The following is a 17,746-nucleotide window of genomic DNA, read 5'->3' on the forward strand; positions in this document are numbered from 1 at the left end:
TCTGCTCTCCAGGCCTCATCCCCTCTGACAAGGAGAGTGCATCATACGTGCTGCAGAAGCCAGAGGGTGGGAACTTGCTGGCCATCATTGTTGGTGGGGCCCAGGAGGCACTGGATGCCCATCCAGGATCCTTCACCTTGCTGCTGAAGAACAGGAAGGGATTTGTGCGCCTGGCCATCCAGCATGGGTAATGCAGGGTGTGGGGTCCCGGGGTGCTGAGGGAGACCTGCTCGGCTCTGTGGCTGGTTAATGGGGTGTTTTGGAGAAGAACAAAAGGGTTTTGGAGTGGGCTTTGCTAATCATGACACCCTATTGGTTTTGACTCCCTGCAGCACACCCCTGGTCCCTGCCTTTTCCTTTGGGGAGAACAATGTCTTTGATCAGGTGAAGAATCCTAAGGGCTCCTGGCTGAGGAGGATTCAGTACTGTCTCCAGCAGATCATGGGCATCTCCCTTCCCCTCTTCCATGCACGAGGCATCTTCCAGTACAGCTTTGGGCTGATACCCTACCGACGGCCCATCTGCACCGTGGGTGAGTCAATCCACAGAACTCTGATGTGATGCCAGACACGCTTAGGCTGGCCAAACTGGGAAAACAGGGACAGTCCCTGGGCTGTGTCATCCTCTGGCCAGGCTGAAGCATCATGCCAGAGAGCACAAACAGTGGTGGGCTAGAAAGGTGCTGCAAAGCAGCGTTCTAAATTGTTCCTGTGTCAGACTGGTTTGGTAATCTGGTTTGATCTCATGACAGATCCCAGGCCCTCTGGGCTGTGTTGGGAAAAGCCCCAGAGCAAAAATGTGGCCAACCTCATCACTCCTGTGAGATGCAGATTACCCCAACACCACAAAAAAACAGGTGACAAAAAACACTGCAGTTGAGTTGTGTTAAATACCTTCCAAGGCAGTTTTACAAACAAAAGTAGGACCAGCAGGTTTAAGGGAGAGTGTTCTGCCCCTATTCTGACAACCAAGGGCTTGGAGCATTTGGGTGACAGGCTGGGAGAGCTGGGTATGCTCTGCCTGGAGAAGAGAAGGCTCCAGGGAGACCTTAGAGCCCCTGCCAGTGCCTAAGTGGCCTCCAATAAAGGGGGAATTTGAAGGGCATATTTGAAGGGAATTTGAAGGGGGATTTTGGACAAGGGCATGGAGTAACAGGATAGCAGGGTTAGATGGATACTGGGAAGAAATTCATGGCTGTGAGGCCCTGGCACGGGTTGCCAAGAGAAGCTGTGGCTGCCTCTCTTCTCTGAAAGTGTTCAAGGGCAGCTGGGACGGGGCTTAGAGCAACCTGGTCTAGTGAAGGGTGTCCCTATTCATGGCAGGGGGTTGGAATGAGATGATCTTTAAGGTCACTCCCAAGACAAATCATTCTGTGATTCTCTGAACACTCAAGCAGTTTGTAAGTTTGCTCACTGTCCTGTGCAGTCATATCTGAAAATCCAAACCTATTTGCATGTGAGGAAGATGAACCATATTGACTATGTCCATGGAAGACCAAATTTCAAGAAAATCTTTGTTTTTGAATAAGTTTTTCAATATCTCCATGCTTGGCCCACCAGTGTGGCTGACGCTCTGTGAATTAATGTAATTAAAAATGCTATTTGGAATGGCACCACTGATTAAGTTTGACAACCAGCAATTACTTCTAATTGTATTACAGCCTGTTTGGATTGTCTCAATGGTTTTATGAGCTGTGTGGTATCACATTGGCTCATCATTAATTGGATGAAGAATAGCCTTAAAAGATGTTGAAACCCTCTGCCACTTGGCGAAAACAATTTGAGTAAGAGACCAGAGCAAGAGAGGTATCTCATGGATCTTGTCTGTCCCCTGCCAGGTACCTGGTCCTGGCAGCTCTAGGAGATGGAAAGGCTCTTCTAGAGATAGGAATCAAAATAACTAGATTTTCTGTTGAATAAAACATGATTTTTAAAAGATAAGTAAGTACTTGGTTCCTAATAAAGATCAGATATTTCACAGAATCTTTAATCTGATCAAAGTAGAAGCACCTTTACTGCAAGTGTTTTTCAATAGTGTGGGGCTCCCCTGTTCCTCACATTCTCCATTTGCAATGCAGATTCCCAGGGTCATGTGGAAACAACTTGGAAAGCCCAAACCAAGTATTATCCTGTCTTCATATTATGTTTATCTGCAGCACGTCTGAGATGTGAGAAGCACTCTTGGGACTGCACTGGGATACAGCACTTCTTACTTCAGAAGGCTACACAGAGGGTCTTTAACCAACTTTGCAGATGGGTAAACTGAGGCAAGGACCAGTGTGATCCTGGAGACCAAGAGCTTGGTCAGGATCTGAGCCACCATCCCTCCTTGGCTGTGCTATCTCCCAGGCTCCAGGAAATAACTGGTGATACTGATGTGTCCATCCTGGAGAGGCTGCCCTCAGCTCTGTGCTAGTGTGAGCAAGGTGTTCAGCAGTACCTGACATTGGCTCCTCCTAACACCTGTGCTTCTTTTCCAGTTGGGAAGCCAATTCCAGTGCAGAAGAGGCACGAACCCTCGGAGGAAGAAGTTGATCAAGTCCATCAAAAATACCTAAATGAATTGTCCAACCTCTTTGAGAAGCACAAAGCTAAATATAATATCCCAGAAGAAAGCCACCTGGAATTTATATAGAGTGCCTCAAGCAAGGTGAAACCATGGAGATGAAGCTCCAAGTTTCCCCCTTCTCTGGAACTACTTCACAACCTCAATATAGTCACAGTTAACATGTAGTCTACATAGTGTAGGGAAAAGAGCTTGATTTTCCCAGTATTTGCATGGGTGTAGAGCCATGTTTTTTTTTTCTCTCCATGTAGAACACATAAAAGATATAAAAGAGAAGCAAAAAAGAATCCCATCTGTGGTCAGCACAACTGACTGAAACTCCCCAGCACAAAACTAACACTTCTAGTCTGGCATGGATGCCAGTTTATACAGATATTTCCAGGCATATCTGAATTACTGACATTATTTCCTTTTCATAATTTTCATTTTGAAATGGGACAATGAGCCATAACTTGCATTGAAGGCATATGCTTTTAAAAATATAATTCATCTAGATCAACAAATGAACATTGTTTGTTTGGTGCACTTCATGCTTTTAATTACTCTAGGGTCTTTTCTCACCACCTCAAGTACAGTTTATCGGAAAGGTCATATGCCTAGCATGATGCCAAGCACCCTCAGCAGCATGATGCCATAACCCACTGGTGAAAAAGAAATTAAAATATTTCTAATTATTATAAAGAAATCAGGAGCCACTCTGGCAGTCACACTCACACCACCTGAGCTGCAACTGAGGCCCCTTAGCAGCTCCACACTCCACACTCAGACTGGCTCAGTTCCTTACTGGCTCAACCCCTGGTTTCCTATAGCAGTCTCAGACATCTGGATACTTCAAATAATTTAATCATGCAAGAACAAAATAACAGCTTGGGGTGGGAGCCTCCAGAAGTGATAAGGAATCTCCAAAAAAAAAGAAACCCTCAGCTTATGTGCCCTTATTATCTGAGTGTGGGGGAAAGTCTGGGCTCTTCTCGCTGAGTCCTGGGCTCCTGCTGTGTTGGTACATCCATGTCCCTGGCTGTGCCAAAGGTCCCTGGGCCCTTTTGTTTTGCAAAGGGTTGGCAGCTGCCTCTTGCCTCCAGCTCTTGCCACCACAGCCCCATCTACACCTGGCACTGCAGCTATCCCTCAGCTGCCTGCTCTGAATACATTATTTCATAATTAATTTAGAAATGCAAATCAGAAATAAATTTATAATGTCTAGGGACTTATCCAAAGGGTTCACTATACTGGGGCTCTGGGAGTCCTGCTTCCAGTTTGATTGGTTTATCCCAGACAACCCTGCATAGGAACATGCCCAATTATCAGCTATGGTAGCAGGTCACTGTGCATTTTGTTTTAGAAATGAGACCATTTTCTTAGGAAAGAGGAGCATGACCAGGATATGGGGGAAGGGAAAAGTGATTTGGGCCAGAAATATCTATTGGGGTTTGGGGGAGCCACATTTGGCAGGTGATCGAGGCTTTAAATAGCTGTTTCTTTTTGATATCCAGCACTTCATTAAACTTTGCATTTAATGGGATTTTGCAGTGTGGAAGTTTCAGGTGGCAGGAAGCTAGCTGGGAAGTTCATCCTTACAGAGCCCTGATGCTTTTATCTTTTTCTTCTTTCTCCCTCCCTTCATTTCTTTCTCTTCCTCACATCCTACTCCTCACTTGCAAGGAGCCACCAAAAATCTTGCAGATCACAGGAACTTTATTTTTTGTTCCTGAAACTGCAAGAAGTGCATTTAAGAGGAAAAACTTGTTAAAAAATTGAAAACTGTCTCGGCTGACAATACCAGGCCATCACTGAGGTTTGTTTCCTTTCCTGCCTCCTGTCTTGACCAAGGCTGTAAAGATTTCACCACATTCTTAATCTGAATAACCCCGTGCAAATGCCTCCCATTTCCAGAAAAAAAGCAGCAGCAAGGAAGAATTTAATGGAGACCTGCTCAATATTCTAAACACTCCTATAATCCCACACTTAATCCAATCCAATAAAACAGGTCACGTGCTCTGATTTCTTGCTTGCTTTCCATTTTTCTTTTCCTTTGTTCTTAGTTAAGGACAGAGGTGCCCAAGCAGGAGGAAGATTTTCTGCACCAGAAACAAACAAAAAAAATATACATCTCCCACCCCTTTCTCTCGGAGTTCATTACCATCCAAGCTTTACCCTGGCTCCAGGTTATTTTCTCTATCCTTTCTTCTGCCATTCCTTTTACTTGGCCATCCACTCACAGACCTCAAGGATGTTGCCATGACCTTCTGGAAACATCCCAGTGGGGATCAGTGCCAGAGGGAAGTGAGTGATGGGGATGTCCCCAGCATCACAGGATGTTGTGGGGATGGGGGAGGTCTCCAGAGGTGAGGATGAGGAGCTGAGATCTTGATGCAAGGGGATAGAGAGTGAGGGTGCTGCTGTTGGGGTGAAAATCAGCAGTGAGGGGAGGAAGGGGATTTGTGGAGATGTGGTGATATTTTGGGGGTGTAGGAAATGGAGAGGGGCAGGATGCAAAGTCACAGAGAAGGATGGCAGACATTGGTACTGACAAGAGGGGTTTGGTCAGTAGGAGGGACTTCTACATCAGTGAGGAGCCACATTAGAAGGTGTGTTTGCAATTGTCCACAGAGGCCTCAGTCTTATCCTTTTGGGGCTGTCACAGTGATGCCCCTGGTGTGGAAGACACGCCTGCTTGAGAGGTGGGCTGACCCCTCACCTTCCTGGCTTGTGTTACCATTCTGAGAGAGAAAAGGCAGAAAATGGGTGGTCAGGAAAAAATCTCCTGGAGGCAAGGGAAGGAGGATGCTGGAGCTGTCTGAAAGCTGTTGGGGTGGTCAGAGAGATCCAAAGGTGAAGAAAGACCACAATGCTGGAGAGGAGGAGTCAGAGGAGAGTGTTGGCTGTACGTAACTGGCTTCCTTTCAAGGTCAGTTTTATCTCACAGACTGGAAAATACCCTTGATCCCTTGGGGACCTATATAGCCCAGGAGGGAGAGGTAAGTGCCTGGGTTTGTGTTAAATACAACATTAAGAACAATAATTCATAGGCATCCTTGCTGCCTCAGGAGCTGAGGGAGCTCAGCACAATGAGAGGTCCCATCTCAAGAGGCCAGAGCTTCTCTCTGAGCTGTCTCTGAGTGAAACACTGTAAGACAAGAAGCTTCTGTGCTATTTCAGCCTCACACAGAGCTGTCTGGAGGATTAAAACTCTGATGCTACACAAGGCAGGAGAAGCCTAAAGGAAAGAAAAGTGCTCAGATCAACCAAATCAAGCAATGTTTAGGTTTGACTCTTCAGCTTGAAACTGGCTCAATTGGAGGCACCCTCAACTGAGGGAACTCCAAGCTGTCACCTCAAAGTAAGGACCCCTCAAAGCTAAAACAAAACTGTATGTTTCCTTCCAGCATGTCCACTCCCTACTTACTCAGCTGGTTGAGAGGCTCTAATCTGGATTTGCTTTACTTAGGTTCAGATCATGAGGCTCAGAAGAAAACCTCTGATGACTGATGAATGCAAAATATGGACTAATTCTCCAAGAGGAGGAAAGCCAAACAAAAAGATGCTTTTTTGCCCTTTTGCAGCTCTAGAGCTGCAAAGTTGCTTTACTGCCCTGAGAATGGGATTAAAAGACTGCCTGCTGTTGCAAACAAAATTAAAAGGTTTTCTGCTGAAAAACATGATTTTCTACTCAGGGAAAGATTTGCTGCCTTTAGTTCAATAAAGTCCCAAAATGTGGTGTGCTAAACATCTCTCTCTTATGGCATACCTTTCAAGAAAGGAAATAAAACTGCAAGTCCATCTGAAACCCATCACTTTGCATTAGAAAAAAAAAAAACAAAGGAAGAAACACAAAACCAAATCCAAATCAAGAAACAACATCTTTTTGTTTCCTTTTTAATTTAAACATTTTGAACAATAACATTTAAAACATTTAGAAAGCATGGGTCTCCTCATAAATAATGACACATATTTTGGGATAATCTGTTAGTTCTGTCTGACTTGTGCCCAGTGAACTCTTTTCTGCATCTCCCATTATGTGAACTCACCTCTTGACACAACCTTTCTTGGAGGAAACATCTGATGCAGGATTTTGGCAAACCACCTTGTTCAGGTTATAAAACCCCATCAGTAAAGGAATAATCTACAATGACCAACAAGGCAGGAGGGTATATATTGGATTTAAGGAATTATTTGGTACGATTCATCCATTTTTCAAGCTCATTCTTGGCTTTACTATTACCCATGTCCTAACCCCAGCCCCCTTGGAGATGCTAAACCATTAACTTTGGGCTGGCAACCCAGTGAGCCACCACATCTCTGGGACACAGGGGGTTTTTGTGCTTCAGGCAACAGGTGACCTTCAAAACAGAATGCATTTATCAGGAAGGAAAGCACCTGTAAAATCAGGTAGTTGTGAGCCAGCATCTCGGGTGTCAGGATACCAAACAATTCCTGTGAGCTAAAGGGATTAATATTTTATTAGATTATAAGAAGCCAAAAAAATACAGACCAAACATGATTTTAATGAGCAATTCAAGACACAGAAAATTACATGCAGAAAGCAGTACAGGAAGGATTTGAAGTCACTTGGGTGACTTCTTGAAAAGCTTGCAGAAAACCATGATCCTTCCTTGAGATAAAAGCTTCCAGAAAACCATGAATGCACAGAATATCATGCATTGTGCATGCACAGAAGAAAAATAATGCAAAGGAAAAAAAGTTCATGCTTAATTCTTGGTAAAAAAAGTTTTCTGATCCCCTAGAATTGAAAGGGAACAAGTGCTAGCAAGCAGTGCTTTTATCTTCACTACTGCCAGCAAGAACAGAACTTGGTTGCTTCATGGACAAGGGTGCATGTGGGTGCTGAGGAGCTCACCTCCACATCAGAGTACTTTGAACTGGGAGAGCAGTGTTGCATCGTCAAGAGCATGTAAACAAGGCTGTGAGGTCAGGATTTTCAGAATTATTTACAAAGTGCTTAGCTTCTACCTTCTGAGAGGGAGATCCTCTAAGCTGCCATGTGGCAGGATCTCCTAGGAAAGCTAGGCACCTCATTTTCCTCATCAGCACCCCAGAATCTAGAGATGCTCGTTCGCTAGAATCAGTGTGTCTGTCAGAGGAGGGAATGAGCTGGCTGCCAGATTTTTCCATGCTGTGTTTTTGACATTATCTACAAGTCCCACAGTGTGCCTTGCTTCCAGGAACTGCCAAGCACTTTACAAGGAAATAGGATCCATAATCCCTAGAGAGGTAGAGGAGGAGCTTCTTTAACCCTTCTGTTGATGCTGGGCTACTGTCAGCCCAAGATCAGGAACGTCACGAGGCCAAAGAGCAAGAATAAGAATGACCTGTGGCCCAGATTACCCTGTCATATAGATCCATGTGATTTGTGGCTGGTCAGAGGAAGACTGTAGCAAAGTTGAGACCCAAATCCTCCTGAATCATAGCATAGCTTACCACCCTCATTGTAAAAAAACTTCTTCTTGATATCTAATCTGAATCAACCTTCGCTTCTGTGAATACTTACAGTTAAACATAGAGGGGGAGAAAGAAGAGTATCAGTCTAGGAAGAAATAGGCCAAACAAGTTGAAATTATAATTATTTTAAAGCAAGCAAGCAAAATGGCTAAATTCTTACATAAAAATTAGAAATAAAGAAGTGATGACCAGATTTAAGAGGTATTTAGTACAAAAATTATTCCCTTCCTTGGAAAGTGCAAATGACACAGAAAAAGTCCTCTCCACAATAGCCCTATGTCTCAGGAGTCCCTACAGCCCCACCTCCTCTTTCAGTGGCTATCTCTGTTAGTCTCTATTTCCCCTCTCCTTCCTTCTTAGCTTGCCACTCTATTTGACTTCAGCTCCCTTGCAGAAACTCTTGCAATTGTGCTGTATCAGACCTCCTTGTGTCTGGGATGTCCACATCCTTTGGCCAAAGGTTGAGGTGGAATGGATTTCACATCTTGCTGAGAGCATGTGCTGCAGCACAGAGGTCAGTGCAGCCCTGGCACAACACATTGATGATGGTAAGATGTGCTGCTGCTTCCCCCTTGCCAAACTGTAGGGCTGGCCATGGCTGGAGCAGTAGGAAAGGTTAATCTTTGTTGAAAGCTTTATTTGGGTAAAGAGGCCTTCTACCACTTCACTTTCCTTTGCACTGACCAGTGCAGAGCATTAGGAGTGTTAGATGCATTAGAAGCAATGAAACCCAGTAACAAGTGAAGCCATTGGACAGTGGTGTCTAAGAAGGAAGAAATATTCACCACTTCCTAGCAGGTCACGCTAAAACTGGCCTCACATAAGATCTTCTGAAGCCTATTAGCTAAGGCACATCCTGTGGGAAATCCTCTTAGAGCAGTGGAGGTGATAATGTAGCTGAAATTACTGTTCCCAGGACTGCTGTCATAGAGAAACAGGGCTGGGAAGGGGTATTAAGAGGTCACTGGGGCCATGCCCTTTATCTCAAGGAAGGATCAAGTCCATCCATGTCATATGTCACCAGGCAGACATGGTGTTAATATGCTATTGAAGACTTTCTATGTGATAAACATGCCACAGCCTTCCCAGAGAATTTATACCTAACCCAAATTTTAACTCAAATTCTCAAGATTTGCTTTGGCTCATGGCTTTTTTTCCCCATCCAGTATGGGAAGGAAGATAAGATTATTCCCTTCTCTGTCTTCTTGTCATCACATATCGTGTCTTCTCAATCCACAGGTTTTCAGGCTAAACCATGTTTATTTGATGTGTTGGATCCAGTAAAATCTCCATAATAATCTCTATCACAAGGGGTGCTTGAGTGTACACAGACAAGTGTATTTTGATGATCATCTCAACTTCTGGAGTTGGACAACACAGGGTTATAAGGACTTCCATGAGTCTGAAAGTACTGCAGCACAAAAGAGCTGATAGAAAATAACCTGTGAAAGGAGATCTTCCCATTTGTACCCCAAAGCCATTGATCTGTTCTTGGGTGTCCTCAAAACACTGGTCCATATTTGACCAAGAAATTTCTCATGTGGCAGGTCGCTGAAAAGACCTGCAACATGGTCTAGCTGAAAATGTCCCTGCCCATGGGAGAAGGGGGAGTTAGAATAGATGACATTTCAAGATCCCTTCCAAGCCAAACCATTCTCTGATTCTATGATAAACTTTTCTTAGAACACTCCAGAAATGTGGGACGAGATGAAGAGCAACTGAAAGGCTCTGTAGAGAGTAAAAACAACCTCAGGTGACTAGATTAGTTTTTTGTCCTTCAGCCTGTAGGTAGCACCAAGAAGTACCACTCTTATTCTGCATTTCCTGGCCTGTTCTTGCTGAAGTGGAGTGCACAGGGAGCATCTGCAGAAACAGTCTTGTTGAGGTCAGTGTGACTCCCTGGTGAATAAAGGGTTGCAAGACTGAGTCTGATGCCTACAGTCCAAATACGTGTGTGGAACAATTCTACTGAGACCTGCAGGAGTTGTGAAATAAAGCTGGCACCCTCTTCCTGCAGACTTTGTTAACTCTTAGTTTTTATAATTTTATATTTGATTGTGATGCAGCCCCCTAAATTTTACAGTATGGTGAACTCAGGCAACACTAGTCCACCACGTAATCACATCACGTGCAATCTCTACATCAATTCCTGCAGTAGAAGGGCTGAAAAAAATACTATAGAAATTATATTTCCACATTTCAAGCTATTCTAACGCAGTGGGAAGGCTCAGGTTATTGCTCAGATTGGCTGACCCAGGAGGAATTAAGATTCAGCCTCCCACAGGATGCCCACAAACCCTTTCTGCAAACATGCAAAGTGCAGTGGGGATGGTGTGTTAGCTGCCTTCCTGAGGGAAGGAGAGGAATTTCTACTGCAAGATCCTTCTTCACCCACAATGGGGAGGTACTTTCAGCCATGCATGGTTTCTAGAGATGTGCTTTGAAATTCAAGAGCCAGCATAGAATATGCAACCATGCATGAGTCAAAGACCTAGAGAAAAAAGTGTTTTTGCACCACAGCCCTGCCAAGCAGGGTCTTTTGTTTTTTTTTTTTAGTAGCAAGGGGTGCAGGAGGGTATCCAGAGAAGGACAATGGAGCTGGAGAAGGGACTGGAAAACAAGTCCTATGAAAAGTGTATGAAGTCCTAGGGGGGGCTTAACCTAGAGAAAAGGAGGCTGAGGGGACACCATCTCACTCTCTACAACTCCCTGAAAGGAGGTGGAGCCAGGTGGAGGTTGGGCTCTTCTCCCATGGGACAAGTAGCTGGGCAAGGGAAAACAGTCTCAAGTTGTGGGGCTTTAGGTTGGATGTCAGGGAAAATGTCTTCACTGAAAGGGTGGTCAGACATGGGAACAGGTGATAGAATCACCATTCCTGAAGCTGAAAGGTGTGTAGATGTGGCACTTGGGAGATGTGGTTTAGTGTTGCCCTTGGCAGTGCTAGGGGAGTGGTTGGACCCAAAAATCTTAGAGGGCTTTTCCAACCTAAAGGATTCTTCGACTCTATGACTTCAGGACTCTGAGTGCCTAAGAAGAAACCAGGCTGCAGAAGGAATATCAGGAGAAGCTCAGGTAGGTCCTGACACTTTGCTCTGAGAGTTATATGCTTTTTCTCTTTGCATCTGCATTTCCAATTTTGTAACTAACATTTAACTTCTTTTCTGTGCTAAAATAACCCTCAATTTTAATTGGTGTGGTACCAACACTTGCTCTAAACCAGCAAACTATAGCTTTGAAAACAAGCCCTAAAACTTTTCCCCATCCATTTCTGTAGCAGAGAGATGCAGGTTTTTATAACCAGAAGTACTTCAGGGAAGAGCATTTGTGCCATTTGTATCTCCCAGACCACCAACAGTGACGCTGTCCTGCATTCAGAGGAGAGAGCTCTGGGACACGGTGAAAGGAGGCAAAATTATCTTTGCAAGATTTAATTAGCAAGCAGTGGTTTGATTGCAGCTATTCTCAGAGGTGAAGGCTAAATGAGCATCAGCAGCAGATTTGGGGCCTCTTTTGAATGTCCTGCTGAATTTCAGATGATTATTACTGATTTGTGTTGCAAGAACTTCTTATGTGTGGTCCAAGGAGTATCACAGTAAGTTTTGATATGGTATCCCAATCCTATCTTGCAGCTGGAAGTTGCAGCCAGACTTAGTCAAGGGGGAAAATCTGTGAAAACACAGGGGAAAAGGTTAAATCTCTGGTAAAAATGTTGAGATCAGACTTCCAACATTCCTGGGGAGGAAGAACATTCTGGGGAAGAAGACTGACTCAGTCTGAGACCCTCCTGAGTCCCCTTGTTTGGCTTCCAACCTCTCCTCAGTGGAAACCACTTGGTTCAAGACTTCAGTGGCAGCTTGGACAGACTAATATCTGGGCCTCTGCATTACCCATAAAGCACAGGTAGGTGGGTGACAGTGTGTTCCCAAGCCTGTGGGCAGACCCACATCTCACTCCATGGGGAAAGAGGTGCAGCAGATGGCCATGTATTTCTTCTCTTGCACCTTTTCCCCCACACAAAGCTCGCAGAAGTTCTCGTCCTGCAGACCAAGGATGGGCCAGGGCGGCTCAGACTGAAGAAAGTTTCAGCCTTTACATTTCAGGGCTGGGATCAAAGAATCATGGGATCATAGATTAGTTTGGGTTGGAAGAAACATTAAATCTCATCTCATTCCACCCCCCTGCCATGGGCCTAGATACCTTCCACTAGACCAGGTTGCTCCAAGCCCCATCCAACCTGGCATTGAACACTTTCAGGCTTGGGGCAGCCACAGCTTCTCTGGGCAACCTGTGCCAGGGCCTCACCACCAAGAATTTCCTCCCAATAACCCATCTAGCCCTATTCTCTGGGAGTGGAAAGCCATTCTTCCTTGTCCTGCCACTTCAGGACCTTGACCAAAGTCCCTCTCCAGCTCTCTTGTAGGTCCCTTTTAGTATTGGAAGGCTTCTGGAAGATGTCCCCTATCCCTGTGCTCTCATGCACATCCTCTTCCTCTCCTCCTTTGAGATCCACATGCTGGGAGTCATCCATGTGCAGTCTTCACTTCCTCTCCTCCCACTGAGGCAAATCCTTAGATGTAGGCATGAAGTTAGTAACAAAACAATGTTTTTTGCCTCCAAACTACACCTCCCAGTTTGCAGTCCTAAGGAACCTTTCCTAACATCTTAAAAAGGCCACAGGCATCCTCCTGTAGGAGGGATGCATCCTCCCTTCCTAAAAACCTGCAGCTTTTCTCCAGTGAAGGAAAGAGACAAGCAGCCAACAACATGGAACAGAGATACACCAGCTAAAGGCACGCAGTCTCCTCAGAAACAACCTACAACTGCTTCTCAAGGAGCAGATGTACCCAGAACACGTCATGCTACAACCTTGAGAAGCCAAGTGCCTGTGCAGCAGTGGGGAACTTGTCTCTCTGCCATGTAGCAAGGCAGTCTCTTCTCACCAGGCTACTTTGCAAGGCTGGGGCACATCTTTCCTTCTTCCCTGCTTGAAGTCATCCTGCGCTCTGTGCATGGCTGAAACCTGCAGGGAGGAATGTGGGGCAAAGGGAGGACTTCCCAACCTCTGCTTTTCTCTGCAATGGGTGCTGGTGCTGGAGGGACCCCAAAGGGTTCAGGAAGGTTTGCTGCAATTGGGAAAATCCTTGGAAGCTGGAAAGCACAGGATGGGCTAATTCCATGGGCCAGTTCTTGGATTTGTCCTTGCAAACTGCAGGTAATCTGTTGGGCAAATTTCTACTTTTTTAAATCAATCTTTCTTTATGATCTTGGGACTGATGAATCCTGCACAGGATTTGGGGCCATACCTGTCATGCCCAGGGGGGTGGAGAGCCCTTAAGAGGTCTGACTGGCTGACAGGCAGTGAAGGACAACCTTGGCTAATAGCTTTAAAGCCTTGCTTGTCAGCCCTTGCTGTGCCCAGGGGATGGAGGGTGTACGATGCTTTTGCTAGGAATTTGTCTGGCATGAGAGCTGTGATGGAGGCAGGGAGGTGCACAGGAACACCTGCCTTGACTTCATCAGAAATGCATGCTCTGTGTGTGTGCTGGTCACCTTTCCAAGATTCGTGCCTCAGTTTCCCCACCTGTGTTTGGAGACCAGTGCTGTCCCATGGCTGTCTGGTTGCAAACACAGGAAAAACCACAGAGGTTTGAGGGTTTCTTGGGGAAGCCTTTAGGAAAATGCAATCTTCATCATGGGCAAGAGCTGAAAGTGCTCATTTTCAAAGAAGTATAGCAAGATGCTTCCTAAAAGAACATGAAACTTTCCCACCCTTCAATATTAACTTTTTTTTCCTATTATATTTAACCACTTTCCCATGTCTCATTCTCCCCCCACACCTCTTAGCAAAGAAATCAAACCTATTTAAGAAATACACTAACATCACCTTTTTTTGGTCTGTGTGTGCCAATTCTTGTTTTACAAAACATCCTGTAATTGCATTAAATGTGGAGCTGGTCAACTGTCTATTTAGTAACTCTCCTCCTGTTCTTTCTCCTGTGCTAAGTAGTGCTCATTCAGCACAGGGAACAAAGTTCTTTGGACACACAGTTAATTTTTAGGTGCTCTAATTTTAGACTGCAGCTAGGCAGCTCTACCATGACTTGCTGCTGACAGCCAGAATCTTTGCTTTCTGACTTGCATAAATCTTCTTATCTGTCTGCTGGGGAAAAGTGAGGGTGGGACTTAAAAAAAAAAAGAAAAGAAATAATGCCCTCTGGCACGAAGCTCACTGTGAAGTCTCTCTTGCAGTTTTGGCCTGGGCTCTTCCACTTGTGAAAAAAAGGAGGTGTAAGTGCAGCTTAGAAGGGGAAGAAATAGCTACATTTCAAAACCTCTGTAAATGTTAAATAACTTAGCTACATGAACAAAAAAGGCAAGTGCTATGAAGACAGCTGATGCCAGCTTTGGGTTTCAAAGTGGTTGTACCATTAACCAGTGAATTGCAGAGGAAACACTCTTTACTCCAAATCTACAAAAATAGTGTCTGTGTACACAGAGCATGGGGGTTTGCAGTGTTGGTGCTCCTACCTCAGACAGTACCTAATAGTACTGATCATCTAAATGCTGAGGCATCAGGAAGGATACAGGACCAATATCCAACAAGCAGAGAAGGAATGTGGCATTTCCCCCGGTGCTGGGCACTGCCAAGACACCTCCAGTCCTGAGGGCAGTTCTGGGCCCCTCACTCCAACAAAGGCACTGAGGGGCTGGAGTATGCCCAGGGAAGGGAACAGAGCTGGGAAAAGGTCTGGAGAACCAGGAGTGTCCGAGGGAGCTGGGGAGGCTCAGACTGGAGAAAAGGAGGCTCAGGGGGGACCTTTTCACTCTCCACAACTCCCTGACAGGTGGAAGTTGGGCTCTGCTCCCAGGGAAGAAGTGACAGGATGATAGGAAGCAACTTCAATTTGCCCCAGGTGTGGTTCAGGTTGGATATAAGAGAAAATTTCTCCCCTGACAGAGTTGTCAGGCATTATAAATAGGCTGCTCAGGGAAGTGGTGGAATCACCATCTCTGGAAGTGTTTGAAAGGCATGTGGATGTGGCACAAGAAACATGGTTTAGAGGTGGCCTTGGCAGTGCTGCTTTAACAATTGGACACAATGATCTTAGAGGGCTTTTAAATCCCAAATGATTCTGTGATTCCATGCCCATTGGGGTTTTACCCTCTGCTTGTCCTTTGCTTGCATCAGTGGTCTGCTCATCATTCAAATTCACTTTTAACACAATCTGGATAAATTCAGGCTTTGCACCACCACCTAAATAAATGCTTTTTCTTTCTTAGTTTCTTTCCTGGGGATGTCCCAGGATGCAAAAGTCACAGGGATGTGTTGGTAGGGGTTTTGAACAACTGGGTCTAGTGGAAGATGTCCCTGTCCACTGCAGAAGGTTGATCATTAAGGTCACTTCCAACCCAAACCATTCTGTGATTGTGTGATTTTACATGTCAATGTACTCCTAAAGTGCCCATTGCTGCAGAAACCCCTCTAGAAAATAGGGTTTGCAAAGCTCTGTCATGCAAACATCCCCTTCACAAGCAAATTCTTTGAACTGCAAAACCTGATAAATAGCTGTGAGATAACAGCTGGATGTGATACCAACACATGGGAAGGGTGTAAAGCACAACTTGGCTGAAAATCAAGCCATGGGCTGGGGGCTTGGGCAATTTTTTAGCCACGAAGTGGATTCTCCACATGCAAAGGTCAACCAGCTCAATTATCATGGTGGTGCTCAGCTGTCTGCATGGGCTCTGCTGAGGTCTCCTGGGGAGGGAGGCATTGCTCCCTGCTCATTTAGCTCTTTCTGGCTCTGGACATGGTAGAGGACGCCTTTGCACCCTGGCAAAACATAAGCCAATGTCACTGGTCCGTGCAAATGACCTGGCCCAGAACGACTTCATGCATCTGTAACATGTTGACCTGTTAAGCTCTCGTTAGAAAGTGTATGATGGCTTTAAACTGAAAAAGAGTAGGTTTACAGATTAAGAAGAAATTCCCATGAGGCTCTGGAACAGGTTGCCAAGAGAAGTTGTGGCTGCCTCATCACCTGGAGGCGTTTAAAGCCAGGTTGGATGGGGCTTGGAACAACCTAAGAAGTTGCCCCTCTTCATAGTAGGGGGTTGGGACTAGAAGATCTTTAATGTCCCTTCTAACTCAAACCATTCTGTGTTTTTATGATCCTGTAATTCTATGATCAGTGGTTGATCAAAGAATGGGCCATGCACAATTTGTTAGTGGGTTCAGAGATACCCTGGTTGACACTCTGCATGTCTGAAGCGTGGCTGGTCCCTGCTCACATGGCAGGCACTTCTCTGGTGGTGGAGCATTGGAAAGTACCGGTCTGGGCTCCTAAAATATAACACCTAGCTGAGAAACATGGACAGAGAAGAGACATCCAGGCACTGATGTGAACCTGGGGTGACAGAACAATTCCACCCACCCACAAGGGCAAACAGGATTTGAAGGATCCTACCAGAAGCCACAGCCAGAAGCAGGAGAGAGCAAGGGGAGCTTTGAAGCTCATGAATTCAAGACTAAGGAAAGGGGTGAAGGACCAAGAATGAAATTCCTACAACCACCTAAATCTGCGTTGTTTCTTCAGAAGGATAGAACAGCTTAGCTCCCCAGTAAGCTTGTGCCTCAGTTTCCCTCTCCATACCCTGGGGTTACACAGCTTTTGGGTTTACTTGAAGTTCTGTAGAGAAGCAGGTAATGTGTGGGGATGTGGGAGCACACCTCTTCTCCCTTAGCTCAAGATTTAGCTCATTACTTGGGTGAGCCAACAGCACATTTCCATAAATATTACATAAATGTGAAGTGCTCCCATTGGGGCAGGAAAAACAACCAAAAGACAGATGAACCCTCCACTGTTTTTCTGCTACCTCAGTACAAAATGCTAAAAATACTTGTAGGAAGCTGATGGATGGACCTCCAAAAAGGCAGGAGCAGATGTCCAGGAGCATAATTTTGTCAGCATTGATGTTTGTGAGAGCCTGAGCTGGGGTTCTTGTGGTAACGCTGTCCCTGCCTTCTGTTTCTTTCTCCCTCCCCCTTTTTCCCCTCTCTGCTCCTTTTGCTATTCCTCCCCTCCCACCTTAGTAGGAATACTTCCCCTTTTCATCAATAAACAGTTCTCAGATGTAATATTACTGTGTTTGTGCTTTATTTTCACCTGAGAAATCTATAAAATAATCCTTCCTGACTCCTTCTTTCGTAGTGGAATGGATATCTTAGTAGGCTCAGGAGTCAAAACTGTGCAGAAAAGGCCCTTTTCAGATGCTGTGGTTGCAGCTTGTACAGAGGCTACTAGAGTAATGAACAGTCCTGGTAGCTGTAAATCCTCTGCTTTTAAATCATGTATCAACTCTCGAAACAAAAAATTTCAAAAAATACTACTGCTCTAAAATAGAAAATTGAAAAATCCACAAGCACAGATTTAACTCATGCAGGTAAGTGATTCTATGGTTATAAATCAGAGAAGGAAATTACAAAGACGCATAATCCCTACACTGGGGGGTGTAATGTGTTCTGACAAGCCAAATACAGGAAGTTTCCATACATCCAAGCCTCTGGGTGAAGACATTGAATACTGATTCTTTGAAAGCAGGGCATTTTCTGCCACTAAGCAGTCGCACAGAGATGAAGCTACAGAGCTCTACACCCAAGTTCTGACTCAAAAGTACTGCAAATCCACCCCACACCTTGGAAACGATTCCTGTAGTCTCT

The 17,746-nt window shown here is 45.1% G+C and overlaps 1 protein-coding gene across 1 annotated transcript in view; it reads left to right on the forward strand.

The window, feature by feature from the left end:
- Positions 1–4,087, forward strand: part of MOGAT2 (monoacylglycerol O-acyltransferase 2) — a 28,697-nt gene extending 24,610 nt beyond the window's left edge. Inside the window, exons 4-6 of the mRNA XM_023943946.2 lie at positions 13–187; positions 333–532; positions 2,480–4,087. Coding sequence (XP_023799714.1) covers positions 13–187; positions 333–532; positions 2,480–2,634 — 530 coding nt within the window. The 3' untranslated portion in view covers positions 2,635–4,087. The remainder of the gene's footprint in view (positions 1–12; positions 188–332; positions 533–2,479) is intronic.
- Positions 4,088–17,746: the final 13,659 nt, after the last annotated feature.

The sequence above is a fragment of the Cyanistes caeruleus genome, chromosome 3 (genome assembly GCF_971803275.1).
Source record: "Cyanistes caeruleus chromosome 3, bCyaCae1.hap1.1, whole genome shotgun sequence".
NCBI classification, from domain to species: domain Eukaryota; kingdom Metazoa; phylum Chordata; class Aves; order Passeriformes; family Paridae; genus Cyanistes; species Cyanistes caeruleus.